This window comes from Leuresthes tenuis, unplaced genomic scaffold (assembly GCF_036924035.1).
Source record: "Leuresthes tenuis unplaced genomic scaffold, fLeuTen1.0.hap1 SCAF_5, whole genome shotgun sequence".
NCBI lineage: Eukaryota > Metazoa > Chordata > Actinopteri > Atheriniformes > Atherinopsidae > Leuresthes > Leuresthes tenuis.
In genome coordinates, this window is record NW_027325359.1 from 7,021,310 (window position 1) to 7,036,690 (window position 15,381).

At 39.6% G+C, this 15,381-nt stretch overlaps 1 protein-coding gene across 2 annotated transcripts in view; it reads left to right on the forward strand.

Annotated features, from left to right (window-relative positions):
* The window catches only part of shank3a (SH3 and multiple ankyrin repeat domains 3a), a 161,361-nt gene that overhangs the window by 84,536 nt on the left and 61,444 nt on the right, over positions 1-15,381 (forward strand). For both annotated transcript variants that reach the window (XM_072385676.1, XM_072385677.1), the window contains exons 9-13: positions 3,354-3,431; positions 3,706-3,772; positions 4,324-4,553; positions 4,738-4,907; positions 13,822-14,003. In XM_072385676.1, coding sequence (XP_072241777.1) covers positions 3,354-3,431; positions 3,706-3,772; positions 4,324-4,553; positions 4,738-4,907; positions 13,822-14,003 — 727 coding nt within the window. The remainder of the gene's footprint in view (positions 1-3,353; positions 3,432-3,705; positions 3,773-4,323; positions 4,554-4,737; positions 4,908-13,821; positions 14,004-15,381) is intronic.

Sequence of the window (15,381 nt, forward strand, 5' to 3'; positions counted from 1 at the left end):
TTTTTCACTTTGACTTTTGCCTTATTCTTTGTTTTGCCACTAAAGAGATGAAGAGGAAATACAAATGTTTTAATACTCTACCAGACTTTACTGAACATAGCATAGAATATGCACTTTGCTCTTTAGTTAGACTTTTAAATTGCTCTCATAATGATGTCCTTTATTCCATTTAAACTGCGTGTACACCAACATGGCTGTGCATAAAACTGCACAATATAGTTGAATTTAACAGCCTCGGGCATTTATCTGTATTTGTTTTCAGCTGTTTTAGACCCTAAGGAGTGGCTTTTTTTCTGTTAGGAGCAAGCGCCACAGTATAGTATCCATAACACTTGGATAGTTTATGAATACCCCAATGCCTTTGCTATTCATATTTCCAAGGACTTTGCAGATTTTCTGTGTTTCAGTTGGTACCCTAGTCTTTCCACAGCTTCGCTTCGGGCAGACCCAGTCACTGCACCCACACGCTGTCTATGTTTTTGCCAAAAAGGGAACTCCAGGGCACCCAGAGCAGGTTGTCACATATGCCCAGCTTGATGAGTAAAACCAAATAGATTCTACTAACTGAATCAGATGTTCAGTTAATCTATGCATGCATGCTCCTGAATGTGTGACTCAGTGTCACTGTGTTAATTGTAGCGAAAGGCTAGTCCAATTACTTCTGTTCTCTGTGTTAAATTACATATCGACCCTCTGTCAGCCAGCACATGGATACACATCCATGTCCCTCTATCTTTGTTTTTTTTTCTTTCATTTTGCCAAGGGAGTTGCACTCATTTACACACAAATAACTATAGCAATTACCAATAAGAATTACTAATGCACCACAGAAAAAAAGAAGTAAATTTGCAAATTTCCCTATTGAGGGAGAAGTAGATGAGTAAATAAGTTAAAATAGATTCACAGACACTTTTTGATGTGTTGGTCATTGCCATTCTAGACTCACTTGCACACTTTTAAGAGTTTCTGCATGGTACTGAAAAGTACCAGTCAAAAGTACAGACACCATCCCTTTCATAACAAAGTCTAATATGTATGAACAATGTGAACTTTGCCTATCCAGTCACCGTATGATGCATGCCAAGGCCCATTTTGAAAAGGCAGACTCTGGTCTAAATCTGCTGTACTCTACTAAATTGTAAAAGCTATGTACAGGAGCTTACATTTTACTATGTATGCAAGTGTCTCATGGATAATGACTTAGGGGTTTATCATGTCATTACTGTGAACGCTTTAGGGGAGGTGAGAGGGGTGGAGCTGTCATAATTGTACAAATTAATCACCCCCCTAATATGGAAAGTTCCCAAAAGAACACTGTCTGTAGAAAGAAGGGCATAATAGTATGAGTTGAAATTCTAATGGCAGCTCAAATTAAAGTTTGGAGCATAACAACAGCATAAGTGATAATAAGCATTTGTTTGCTGTCATGCTGAAAGGATCAAAGGGATGACAATACAGAGTGATGTTAGGGCCTGACAAGACTGTATATATGTTCCTCTACAAGAATATATGTAACGAATACACTTACAAAAATACAACAAACAAAAAATGAAAACGTTCCAGTTTATCTGCTATACATTTGACTTTTTCTTATTTGATGTATTGAAGCATTTGAAAATGGCGTATGGGTGGGATCAATATGTGCAAAATATAATTTGCATTGTATATATCACAGTTTCATGTATTACAAGCAAGCAGACAACCTTTTGAAAGGATGAAAACTTCAAAGATGTGGGGGGGAGATTTGCAAAAAATAGCCAAACATTTTTCCATGAGAAGACTTCGTCTGAAAAGGGACTTTGGTGGCTGTCTAAGACTTCATCTGTGAGGCAGAGAGGATAATTAGAAAATATGGTTAGAAAATATGTCTCAATCTGATAAATAACATAACATAGGTCAATATGCTGCTGCCATAATGTTGGAGTACGTTAACATGTTTCAATGGTTTTATCATAGGAATCAGTGCAATTATTGCTTCAGCCTCCTTTGCTTCACAGACTAAACAGAGCAGAAAGAGAAATGATCATGATTGTACTCTTTTCATGAACATGCTTTCTTTTCGTATATACCCACACATTGGCAATGATATTAGCAGACCCAAGCAAAGAAAACACAACACAACAAGCGAGATGATAAATTATTACTGACCATTAGCAATAATAACACAAAGTGCATCCGACTGTCATCTTGTTTTTCTTTCTGAGTTTTCTCCAGCAATAAACAGTCTGAAGTTTATTCTTGTCATGTCTCTTGCTGGTACACTCTTTATTCTTACTTACGCCGAAAGTGTTGTCTTGGGCCTCTTTGCTGCATCTACCAGGTACCAGACACTGTCAGATACTTGACATGGTGCTGCAAAGCACTGTGGTGCCAGACTAAAAACCAAAGTTATGAATTTCAGTATCTCAGCCCTGGGCTACTACAGTCCACTTTCAGGCTTGAGAATGTGCATAATGAATGTCAGTCGACTTCAAAGTAAGGCAGAAACATATACTTTGAAAGGTTTATTGTTGTTTTTGTTAAACCCCTTTAAGTGCATTGTTTACAGATTGACACTACATATTAAATAAATTGTTTGTATCAGTGCCTCAAAGTCTCTGGACTTAAGTTTGAGATGTAATCCTGTCTTTGTGTAGATTCACTTTTGCAGCCGCTACGATTTTCCTCTGCTACTGGCTTTTCTTAATTTAAGGTAGTGACTAGTCAGCAGAGGCTCAAGCAAAGACGTAATTTGTAGTTGCACCTCGCAGATGTGTCTTTTTCTCGAATTCAAAAATTCATGTTCAGCCACAGGGTTTCTCTGGAGAGATTCTTGTTCTTTTTATACTGCCACCTCTGTTAGAGTCATTCTTAAACAGTTTTGTAAGCCTTTGTCTTTCACTGTGGATCATAGAGGTTGCTTTTAATCCAGGCATTAGCTTCCACATTGCATGGGCCATAAATTACGATACTCCACTTGATACCTGGCTTTTTAACGTCATATCCAAATTGTGTAAATTTTCCTTTTTCCTTTTTTTATATTTTGTGGACTCTATTCAATATTGATATTTACTGCAGAGAGAAGACGGGAGGGTACAGAACAGAAGGGAGGTATAAATGCAGCAGACAGCCAAAAGCCAGGACTTTAACCTGGTTGTGGCTACAAGGACTTTCAGCCTCTGTACACAGTGTGACTGTTCAACTTAGTGCCCCAAGATTTGTATTTCTAACAATTTTGAAATAATTTTCTCCTGGTTCCACGGCAGCCTGGACTGTGCATCTCTTAACCTTCCAGTCCCCTTCAGCATCCATACATGCATTATTTTAGCAAAATAGATTCTACTTAACACACAAATCTTTTTGCTGTCATTCAGGATAGCTGTGCACGGGTTCTTCTGTTCCGGGGAGCCAATAAAGAGATAAAGAATTACAACAGCCAGACTGCTTTTCAGGTATGTTTGCTGTCGACATACACAACTTCATGTCGATATATTTGTCAAAGTCACATTTTCTGTATTGACATAAAACTTAGTCAGTATCTGAAACATTACCATATGTAGAAATTCAACGCATATGATACAGAAAAGGGCTGTATGTATGGGTTTATGAAAATTAAGTTTATGAATGGGTAAAAACTATTTTAAGAAGGGGGATAAGTCAGTTATAACTGTTGTTAGTTTTATGTTACTTAAAAATTCTCTCTTTACCTTTCATGCACTCTATCAGGTGGCTATTATAGCTGGAAATTTTGATCTGGCAGAAATCATTAAGGTCCACAAAGCATCAGATGTTGGTAAGTTGGCACCAGCAGTCACAAAAAGCAACCCTTTGAAGTATTACAGCTTTGAAAGAGATGTGGAGTTAGAGAAACTTTCGGCTGGACCAGAATGGTGAAAAAAAACTTGGCAAAGTGATTATAGTTTGAATGCAGGGATAGAGAAATTGAATAAAGGAAATGGAAATATGAGGTGTCTGGAGAAAGGTTCATGGGATTATTGGATCCCTGACGAGTTGAATAGTTTCTTTCCTCTGTGTGAAATAACACACAGGAAAACTCTGCCATCTGGTGTGGACAGGATGTAATACCTCACTCTACCTTATTCAAATATTTTGTTCACTGTTAAAAACAATCCTAGTTGAAAGGAACAGCATATTCCTTTCTGTGCATCTTATTACTATCCTTATTGTATTCAGCAAACTTTGTTGATGAAGTAAGTCTTATTTTTGATTTGGGTTCTTTATCTCTCAGCGATCAAATATGATAAAAGGCTGAAATTGATAATGTTCAACCCTGGATTGATCTTATTTTTTTATTTTTTTACTGAGTCTGTGTTTTTTTGTCAGTGCCTTTCAGGGAGACTCCCTCCTACACAAACCGCCGACGTGTGACGACTGGCCCCTTGCCCTCACCACGATCCTTGCTCCGCTCTGCAAGTGATAACAACTTGAATGGCGACCATGATCATATCCACAGTCAGCCCCCTCGAGAATCCCGTGGCCGTCAGGGTCACTCCCCTGTCCCATCACTGCACAGCCTCCCAGCTTTTGGGCAACAGTACAGTAGCCTTGGAGAAGTAAGAAATGTTAGAAAGGTGTGAAACTTTTAACATGTGTTAACAACTTTAACTTTCCATGATGAATGCTTTTAGGAAAACAGGAACAACATCACTGATTCAGTCTGTGTATGGTTTTCTCCAAGACTGTTTGTATATTTTACACATACATGTGATGTTCTTCTTCTTTTCTGCTTTTTGTCAGAGTCGTCATGGAGAGATCCCTGACAGCAGTCTCCAGAGTACTGGCAGCTCCAGGTCCTCACATTCCCGCTCACCTTCACTACATCACATGCATGAAGAGGACAAGCTGGTCCCCAGACGGTCCCACAGCCATGGCTACCCTCATGGATATGGACCTCGTGGAAGACTCAGGTCTGTAAGATTTACTTTGATGTCAGATCAGTTCAATTTCTTTTAGTCGCAATAAGTTGCTTGTATAGTTCGAGCACAGTTTTTTCTTCTTGTTCCTAATTCATGCTCTGCACTTGCCAGTCTTTTCAGCATTCCACTCTGAATAAACTGTGACTGACATCTGATTATGTAGCTACTTTTATACTGAAACCATATTTAAAAAATCTTGAAGTCTCATGTGATGTTTTTGAATCACTTGTTAGTCACCAGGCAGCACTGCATGTTATTCCATCTGGTCCCGTCTGCTACTGGGAATAAACATGACATGAAACCATCCAGGAGAATCTCTATTTATTCATCAGTCACTTGCAAATAGAAAGTTGTTTAACCTTAAAAACTCTACAGTAAAGTCATATATATTACACATAAAGTTGGATTTGAAACTAAAAATGTATGCTGATTACTTGGTATCAGATTTATAGTGACCGACAGTGGTAATACAGCTCTGTGTTCCAGTCTGAGTTCCAGTCTGTGTAGTTTTTGTGTGGCCTGTGGTCTTGTCAGGGTATTAGAGGGGTATGATCAGAGGCGTCATGTTTGTCATGCATAAACAAAATCTGTTACAACCTCTGTTGAGGTCAACTACTTGTCTGCCTTGGAGAACAGAAGGCAAATGACACATTTTAGATATATCAAGTTTGCATTTGTATTTGTTGGAGTGTTTGTATGGCACAAGACACTAATGTGTATAGGTGCTTGTACACACAGCTTGTAGGTAGACAGATGGAAAGGGGCTAATAATAATCACCACTGGGACTATTTGAGGTCTGCCAATCTGTGAGAGAGATTGAGAGACAGTGAATACGTTCTGAAATCTGAGCTATGAGAAATGTTATTGGGCATGTCACTCAGTTCAGAACAGCTTGTCAGTCGATGCTGGAACAAATCTCCTCCACTGTACACTGAACCACTTAACAAACTGCACAGTAAACCAGGGCTCTGATTACAAGATTAAACTGGTTTGTAGACACTTAGTTTGTTAAGATTGCTATGATCCTTATACGTCAGCAAATGATCACCTATGTACAGCACATAGCTGAAATGATTTTTTGACCCCACACAGTGTGTGTGAGTATGTGTGTGTTTGTGTGAAACTGTCTGCTGTCTGACAGAGGAACTGCAGAACAGACACAGCTTCAGCTGTACCCTCTCTGCTCTAATACTATCTTGTCACTTGAAACCATCCATCAAGGACTCTCACACATGCACGTTTTTAACCTCTTTTTCAGTTTGTAAAATAATCACATTCTTGTGTATTCATCATTTTCAGTCATATATACAAGATAGATACCACCCCCCACAACATCATCCATTGGTGTGTTAACTCCTGCTTTAACCTGTGAATATATGATTTTAAGATTGTTGGTTTTGTTTGGTGGTTGATGGACATGATTCATATGCGGAACTCAAGGATTCTGTGCATATCAATGTGATTGCAACATGTCATAAGAATGTAGTGTGTGCTGATAACAGTAAATTCTTCATCCTCTTTACTGCTGACATGTATGTTACTTTCCACTTACTGGTCAATATGGAGGTTACTGTGTCCAAAATATATATGGCATGCATTGATTTTAACGCAGAAATGGTCATCATTACAGGGAGATGAGAGCTTCCTTTGCTAATCTCAACGTGCTGTAAACAAATATTATAACAAGATATTTCAGCATGTGGAGTTCTGAGATATCTCTACATACTTTTTACATAATGTCCCACCTCCTGAGCTTTATACTCAGGTGTCACTGCTAAAGTATGTTTAGTTGTGAGACTGCATATACAGCTGGGAATCTTCCACTGTGAAGTGTATGTGTAGATGGGAAACTGCAAAAATCTTTTTTCACCAAAAAACTGCACATTCTTCAAACATTCTCCTGTGTCCATGTGTGTAAACAGCTTTAGACTTTTTACGACAAGGGGAGGTGCCCCTTCTGGTCATTGTAAAGAATGTATAATAAAGTTATCTCTGAAGCTGGTTACACTTTCCAGACTTAAGAGGCTACCATCTACTATTTACAAACCGCTTTATTACATAAAGATGCATTTACACATCACAGGATACTAAAACCAAAGTATAATGCATGGTCAATTAGGTGTTCTGCAATCAGTTAAATAAAATACAACTGGACTATCTGAACTTTATAATTTTATCAATAAAACTGATCATTATAAGACCACTTACACTTCTTAACATGGTCTGTCCCATATAGTTTTTTTTTCTGCAATATCTAGTGCAGACATGGGAAGCATTCACTTACAGAAATGCCCCTCTCTTGTTCTGTCACTGTGTTCATTCAGTGTGAGTGAAAGTGAAAAGAGAATGAAGAATAGTAGTTTTATTGTGTCTATGTCCTGGCCTAAATGGCCTTCTCCACTCAGGGATCTGGGACTTTATTCCTGTGTGTATTTCCCTTTCCCAATGTATTAAAGTGAGGAGAATATATAAGAACTCCAAACTGAGCAGCTGGCCTCCATGGCCAGGACCTTCATCCATGTGAGACGGATGCTGTCCTTGAATATTTTTTCTGTAATATTTCTCCGTCCCTCTCTCAGTTTCTCTTCGACCTTCTGTTTATGCCAACGGTAGCTCTAGGGGCGTTATAGGTGCCAGGGGAGTGTGAAATTAGCTTGGCTGGTCAACAGCCTGGCTACTCCAGCAAGTTCCTGTGGAACTCACCATCACTTCCTCCTCCTCAGATGTGTGCAGTGCTGCTAGGGTTTAGTAGCTTGGCTTGTCTTCAGTAGGAAGGTTACAATGAAACAATAAACAAAATCTTTGATAATACTGCATAATTTCATTAGAGCCAAATAAATGTACCTTTGTCATAATGTATTATCTGGCCTTATACTATGATATGTAGTTAATACAGCATTATTGTTAATCATCAGGACAACATTGTCTTGACAGTGCCGGTGTCAGAATTTATGATATTGAACTGTTCACATTAGCACACATGTTGCTGAGCAGAACATATTAATGTATCCTAATAATGTCTAACTTTTAAGAAAGCAAGAACATATTTTCAGCCAACCTCCATTGCAATTGTTATTTTAGAAAGTGTATCACCAGTAGTGTGAGAGTGCATAGTTGTTTGTCTTGTTTGTCCTATGTCTTAGTTTAAAAGATTAATCTGGCCATAGTATCGACAGTAAACCATCTAATCTTGAGGATGTGGTTTGACAAATAGCTGGTCCAACTTTATTAATATGGAGGACAAGGCGAGATTTGAAATGAATGTCTCCCTCATGGTCTTCTCTGGTTAGATCTGTTTTACTCTTATTTACAATTTACAAGCGCTTCCTGCATATCATAGTTCTTCATTGTATACCTTATAAGAGACCAGACATATATAAAGAAATTCCTTCCTCAGTCATTTTTAAGTCGGTTTCCAGAATTCATGACATCAGCTTGTAGTTTATATGTAATGACTCTCTGACTATGAAAATCCACTTAAGCATCTACACTGCATGTGCGGCGTTGATTAGAAGTGTTAATCTCTGCTTCTCTCTTGGGCTAAATGCTGAACAAGTCTCAGAGAAAAGCTATGGTTACATATTTTTATGCTACTATGGGAACTCAGTAAATTAATTTGCCAGAGACCAATAAAGCACTTAGAGCCACTTTCAACTGGATGCCCTTCAGACAGCTTTTTAACAATCTAAAAATATTGGCCTTAGATGCCAGAAAACTGTAGTTTGGTCGTTAAAAGGTGTAGAAAATATGGCTCCACAATGTATCTGAAATTTAACATCATTCCAATATCAACATGTGCAATATCAGTATTGCAAAAGACTGCTTGGACTGCAATAACCAGTGGGCTATAGACCTTTTTCACAGGACTTGGACTTCAAATAGTTGGACAAGCTCTGGTGATTAATGAGGGCTGCATTCTACTTAGAGAAAGTTCTACAACTAAGCAGCAAGCACAGCTGCAAAAGAGGAATGCAACCCGTGTTAAAACACCTGAGCCTAACAACATGTGTTGAAGTATTTGTTTATATATCACACGTTTTATTGTCATCGCTATTCTAAACACTGATTTGCACAGTTCTGATATTGTGAAAAGCTCAGTTGAAAATACTTTCTCAACATCATGTACTTTGGAGGAATTTTGTCGTTAAACAGGATAGAAAGACAAATGAAAGTGAAGAGCAAATAATTTAGCATTTGACTAAACGATAAAATGCTCTCAGTAAAAATAAGATGGTATGTTTAGCGAAATTTCTTCCGTATCAAGTTTAAATGCGATTTTTGTGGGGTTTTTTGTGTAACAGATGTCCTTTCCATAATCTACCCCATGAGCAAAGTCAACTTTCCGTTTTCTCCTCAACAGCCATAAACACTCCTACATTGGGTTAGAAAGAACAAAAGAACATAGATTCATTCATGTGCAGCAAGGCAAGGACAGACTGATGATCATTAGGATGCAAAGTGCGCTGTTGATTATGATTGTGTTTGTAATGAGCACATCTCACCTCAGAGAGCTGGGCTATTTGAGGAAAAAGCCATTTACCTGAGAAGGCAGGGCAGTCATGTGAAAAACTACTTCACCAAAGCAGCTTAGTTTGATAGCATCTGTGAAAATGGCAAAGTGACATTTGCAGGTGCATTTTTAAAAGTATGTGTGCATTTCATAAGAAAAAAAAAAGACAAACTGAGGCATTTAGACTCATAATCAAGCTGTTCAAATGTTAACATGTTAACATGTGTTTCAGTGGGTCTCTTTCATTGTATTTAATGATCTAATAGTTGGCATACAACCGTTCCCCTGTCTTTTGGTCAAGCCAACCTGGAAGAAATGCATTTTAAAGATACCTTTCAGAATCATGCCACTACATTGCAAAGGTTGAAACCTCCATTCACATTCACATTATTGTTAATTAGATCACATTTGATCTGTTATCTTGTTACTATATACTGTTGATGAATAAGATATTCCTTTTCGTCAAGGTCACTATGCTCTTTGTTAAAAATGACTTACTTCTATCTTACTTCGTAGCTGCAGTTTTTCTTTTCTTTTTTCAGTGAAACTGCCAGAAAATGTGAGATGAAAAAGAGTATTGGGATGCTTTTTTTTTTTCTTATTGAGGCAAATCATTTTAAAAACTGCTGTGGAGATCCAGGTTGATATTATTTCTCATTGTATTTGGTGGCTGTTTCTTTTCTTTTATTGACCGTTGCCATCGTTACAGAGGCAGGGCTGGTGTCCTAGGAAACATCAGAGCTTTTGTAATAGACTGAATTACAACTTTGTGTGTATGTGTGTTGTTGTATGTGCATGTGATGGATCCTACATCCTTTTGAAGCCACTCTTAATGAGGTGCACTGAAAGGAAAGGCAAAAGATATAAAGAAACAAAAAAGAAGGTAGCACCAGCCTGCATATAGGAATTGATGATCATATAATCATTTAAATTAGCTGAGATCCATGTTTAAAAGCATTTTCTTTCATACTTAGGACAGAAAATAACTATCCAGTTTAGATAAAACTGATTTAATGTGGGTCAAACACTATTTTACATCCAATATTAAACTGCAACTTTGAAACAGCAGCGCAGAATAAGCATAAAACCTTTAAAAAAATTTTTAAAAAACACATTCAACCCTGGACAAAAACAAGGACGCTATGAGATAGTTAAAAAAATTATAATGGTTTTCTGAAGCTACCATGTCACTATGACAAGTCTGCTCAATGCTTTCATTTGGCGTAATTTCAACTCATCTGAAGTGCTGGGAACAGATTGTCAGACAGAGACGAGAAATAATAATAAGCCATACCAGAAACAACACATTTAGACCATGAAACTAATTCTTGCAGCAGTGATTAACATGAAAAGAACATCCAAGAAAAATGGGTTCCAGAGAAACATGTTAAAATATGAATGGACAGATAATGGAATTGATACTATGAACAGGTCAATTTTGAGCAATGGCATTCAACATTTGTATCCAATATGTGCAGCTTTAGACAATAAAAGCATGAGGACAGAAACCAGCTCCATATTACACTTCTATTTGACACCTTGATAACGTGTGTCTACTCAGCTACCATAAAGTCAGTTTCAGAGAGTAGCTGGTGTCAGGCTGTGTTTATATTCACAGTAGGTGTATGACGAGGTATGTCAAAGGAGGAGGCAGATTTAAGATTTGAAATAGATTTGAAATTCACGCACCGTCCCCATTATAAGTCACAATTTACTAACTTAAACTCATCAAACATCCAGTTATTGTATCATGTGACAGAAACTCAAGTTTCTTTTAACATAGTTATTTGTGCCTGGCAGGCTGTTTTGCATGTTACAGCCTGCTGATGAGCAATTGCTCTCTGGGCAAGAATACCTTGATGGCAGAGGTCTAAGAGGAATGACCACACTGGCTTAGGTTGTTAGAAAGATGAGAAGAAGAAATAACCACAACACAACCACCATGTGCTGAAGAGCGTCTTGAACCTGTAAACAATCTGGCTACTGTAATAGAAGAGGACATAGGGCACAACCCCCGTCTGCAAAAAAAACAGGACATAGAGGCTACAGCGTGCACTGGCTCATCAAAATTTGGCAAAGGAGGGTCAGAAAAATGTTGCCTGATGTGATGCTGCTGTGCCATTTAGATGGATTCATCCAATTTCCAAACAGGATGTGTAACAGGACTTTAGGTTAAACTTTCAACTCTGCAGTTTACTGGATTGTTGTGGTTGCCCACGTGTAGCCCCACATCCTGTTTTGAAAACTTTAAAGTGAATAACACGCCTTTTCACAAAACTCATAATACGACCATGAGTTCACTGTGCTCAGATGTCCTCAGCCACCAGACCTCAATGGAATGGAGTAACTTGAGGATATGATGGAACAAAAAAAGGTTCTTCCAGAAGTTGGCAACAATTTCATATGCAGTCATGTCGAGACAAACAAAAATCTCAGATGAATCTACCCGTGTTGAACCTATGCCATAAACAAACGCCCAACCTGGAACTAGTGAAGGTGTGACGCATGAAGTGAGTGTACCTTCATCTTCTTGCTTCTCCATCACTCCCACTGCTCTGCTGTGTGCAGTGGTGATGTTCTGGGCTGGGGCTCAGACATTAACATGCGGGAGCTATCCCGGCCCCTCAGCCCCTATGGTAATTGGAAAGCCGTCAACAAGGCATTGTTTCGATAGGAAGGTATGGGGAAGAGAGCTGGAAGAGATGAGGAGAGCAAGAAAACCAATAGAGATTTGGGAAGAGAAAAAGACAAATAAGGCTTGAAATCAGGAAAAGGTAGACAGACTTACTGAGAAAAAAAGGGAAATGACATAGAAGGCTTGAACCAGATGAATTAAATAATTAAGGCTATTAAGTACTAATACAATATGCTTAGACATGGCTAGATGTTCAATAAGACTCAAGTAGAGATACAGCACTGTCAGCAGATAGTTTCAATGTCTTATTTCACAGTATAATCGAGTCAATTGTTACAGTGAATGAACAACACACATGCATGTAAAAATAAGGTAATACAAACATAAACAGCTGCTTCTATTGAATGTATATGTGATTGATATACAAGTGTTACATGTGTTTTGATGTAGGTTTTAAAGCTGCTTGACAGAGAGCTTGGACAATGCAAGCGGCAGAATGATGCTGAATGCAACTTACACAGCACAGAGGTGATGAATGAAAACTAGGCGGAGCTCTGCTGCTGCTGTATTAGAATTCAATCGAGAGAGAGAGAGAGAATGAAAGAGAGAATGAAGATGCAGTGCAAAGAAATGTGAAGAAGGAGAGAAATAAGAGGGTGTAATGGAAATTAGGGAGAGAGAGAAGGAGGGTTTTCAAGGCATTCAAGACCCCCCAACCCTCCCAAACACCCCACTGCACACAAACGCACACACAGACACACATATACTCACTCAGCCTGCCTTAGGGAGCCATGGCGCATGCACGCTCTCAGGCAGACAGGCAGAAGGAGATCAATCGTGCTCTGGGACTAGTGTGTATGTGTGTGTCAGTGATATGTTAGCGACATGCTGGTGGTGGCGTATGCCATGCTAGTGAAGGTGCAATGTTAGCAGGAGTGGAGGGGGCTGTCTGTGTTTGTGCCTGTGCGCACAGCTAGAATGCACATAGAGGGCTTGTGGTGTGTGAGTGTGAGCGAGCCGTCAAAGGGGAGGGGAGCCACAGAGCGCAGCAGCAGCAGCAGTAGCAGCAGCATTGCCAGAGTGTGTGTGAGTGTGTGTGAGTGTATGTGTGAGGGGTGGAGGGGAGAGGAGAGGCAGACGCGGTGGGACTCCCGGGAGAGGGAGCAGGAGTTGGGGAGCAGACCTAACCTCTCTCCTCCACAGCAGGAGAACCAGGACCCAAGGACAAGGCAAGATCTGTAGCCCAGCCTGGGAGCATCTGGAACAGGAGATGTACAGTGGATTTTTGTCTATTTCTGGAGGGGACTTATGCTGGAGCCCAAACTCAGGATGTGTTTAACTGAAGGGGGCTCTCTGACGGACCCATACAGACAAGGAAATAGTGCTGATCTTCTTACCAATACATATTTCCTCTCCTACCTCGATTAGGATGCAAGGGACAGCGGAGAAATAGAAGGATAGGGTAAAAGAGAGGGAGAAGGATACTGCCTTTGCTATTACGGAAGAAACAGGGATTATAATAAGAGGAAGAGGAGAGGAAGAAAGTGGTTGAGAGTATACTCTCCTCTCATGACACCCCTGTGGAACACTGACTGTTGATTGGCAGGTACTTGGGCTTGCCTATGAATCCCACTCTGGCTACCATAACAACCAGGGGGTGTCACCAGGTTGCTGTCCCACTGACGACCATGTCGGTGACCACGGGCTTCAGTTACCAGCTCCCTGGAATCACCACAGTAACTTATGTGTTTGTTTACAGCCCCGGCTCAGTGCAGCGAGACCCCAGCCCACCTCATCACACCCCTCCAGCATTGACAGGCCCCCGTGGGCCCAAAAGAAAACTCTACAGTGCTGTCCCAGGACGTACCTTCATTGTGGTCAAACCATACACACCACAGGGGGACGGAGAGATCCAACTAAACCGTGGAGAACGGGTCAAAGGTAGGTTATCCATTATAAATTGTTGTGCAAGTCTTTTTCAATCTGCCTCATTTCACCTACTACAGCAACAATCAATACTTTATATCGCTGCTGTTCATACCCTGTATGTCATATCATGACATAAACTGTCCATCATCCTCACAAGTGTTTAGCATCTCCTGGAAAGTCCATGAGAACATCTGGCTCTTATGAGTAGGGTTAGCTGCAAAAGCAAATTTTCCTAAGCTCTCATATGTTTTAGATACCAAATTCACCATTACTTCATTATGTTGTTAACTGCAAAGCAGTTATGCAGTCTCTCTGCCTGGAAGTCATTTCACTGGTGTTTGAGCTTGACATTGTGAATTATCATTTCATTGACTTTTTAAATGTGCTTTTTCAGCTGTTTGCAGTGGCTTTGCTTTCATTTGTTTGTGTGTATGCTTTTGTCTCCATCCATGCTTCACTCAAGACTATGACTGTAATGACGTAGAAGGTAAACTCCATAATATTCCTCTCACCTTGTAGCTCTCCCACTCACCTCAACCCTACTCCTAGAGTTTAATGATTAGTTTTCAGCACTGTTTGAATCCAGTTGAGAGATGGGCATGCTCTCACTACAAATCTTTGATTACTGCAAGGAATGGACTTGCAAATTCAAACAGGTCCCCTGTGCTTTTGGTTGTTGATATGTATACATGTAATATGTTCTTCCTTGTTTCTGAGAGTGCTTCCTCCCTGAAAACGCAACAGATTTTCTCCGTCCTCTTACCTCTTATCACCTGTCCACAGACACCCAGTTCCACATTGGCTCACCAAGGATCAAACCGACATTAGCTTAATGGAAACAGTTCCCTCATGTCCGTAGAATGGTCAGATAGAGAGAGGTTGCACTCATGCTGAGACCTCTTCTGTTCCTTTCAGATCTGCAGATGGACAGAAAGTACAGATTAAGGGTCAGTTTGGAATATGAATTTGGATTTTGTACAAACAACCACAACACACACACTTTTACAGAGGTTGTAGACTGTGAAATTTAATATAGAGTTGGCCCTGTTTTTCGGCCTCAGTAATTGCTTTATTACGTTGAGGAATAGAGTCATGCGATTTTTAGACATTGGCTATGGAAATTTTAATCCATTGATCAAATACAAAATGCTACAGCTCTACAGGGAAGGCTGTTACTTTCTTTCTGCTCCATTTCACACCAGAGATGTTCACTTATCGTAAGTTATCGCCAGTCTAAGTGTTCACACATGCTTATTTGGACACTTTTTAATAATATAAGATGGGTTACTCACCAGGGTTGTCGTCCTGGAAGATGGCCCCGCCTTTGGGAAATAGTTGATGACCCAAAATTGACTAATGCTCCTTAAAAGTGTAAGTAAAAATGTCAAGG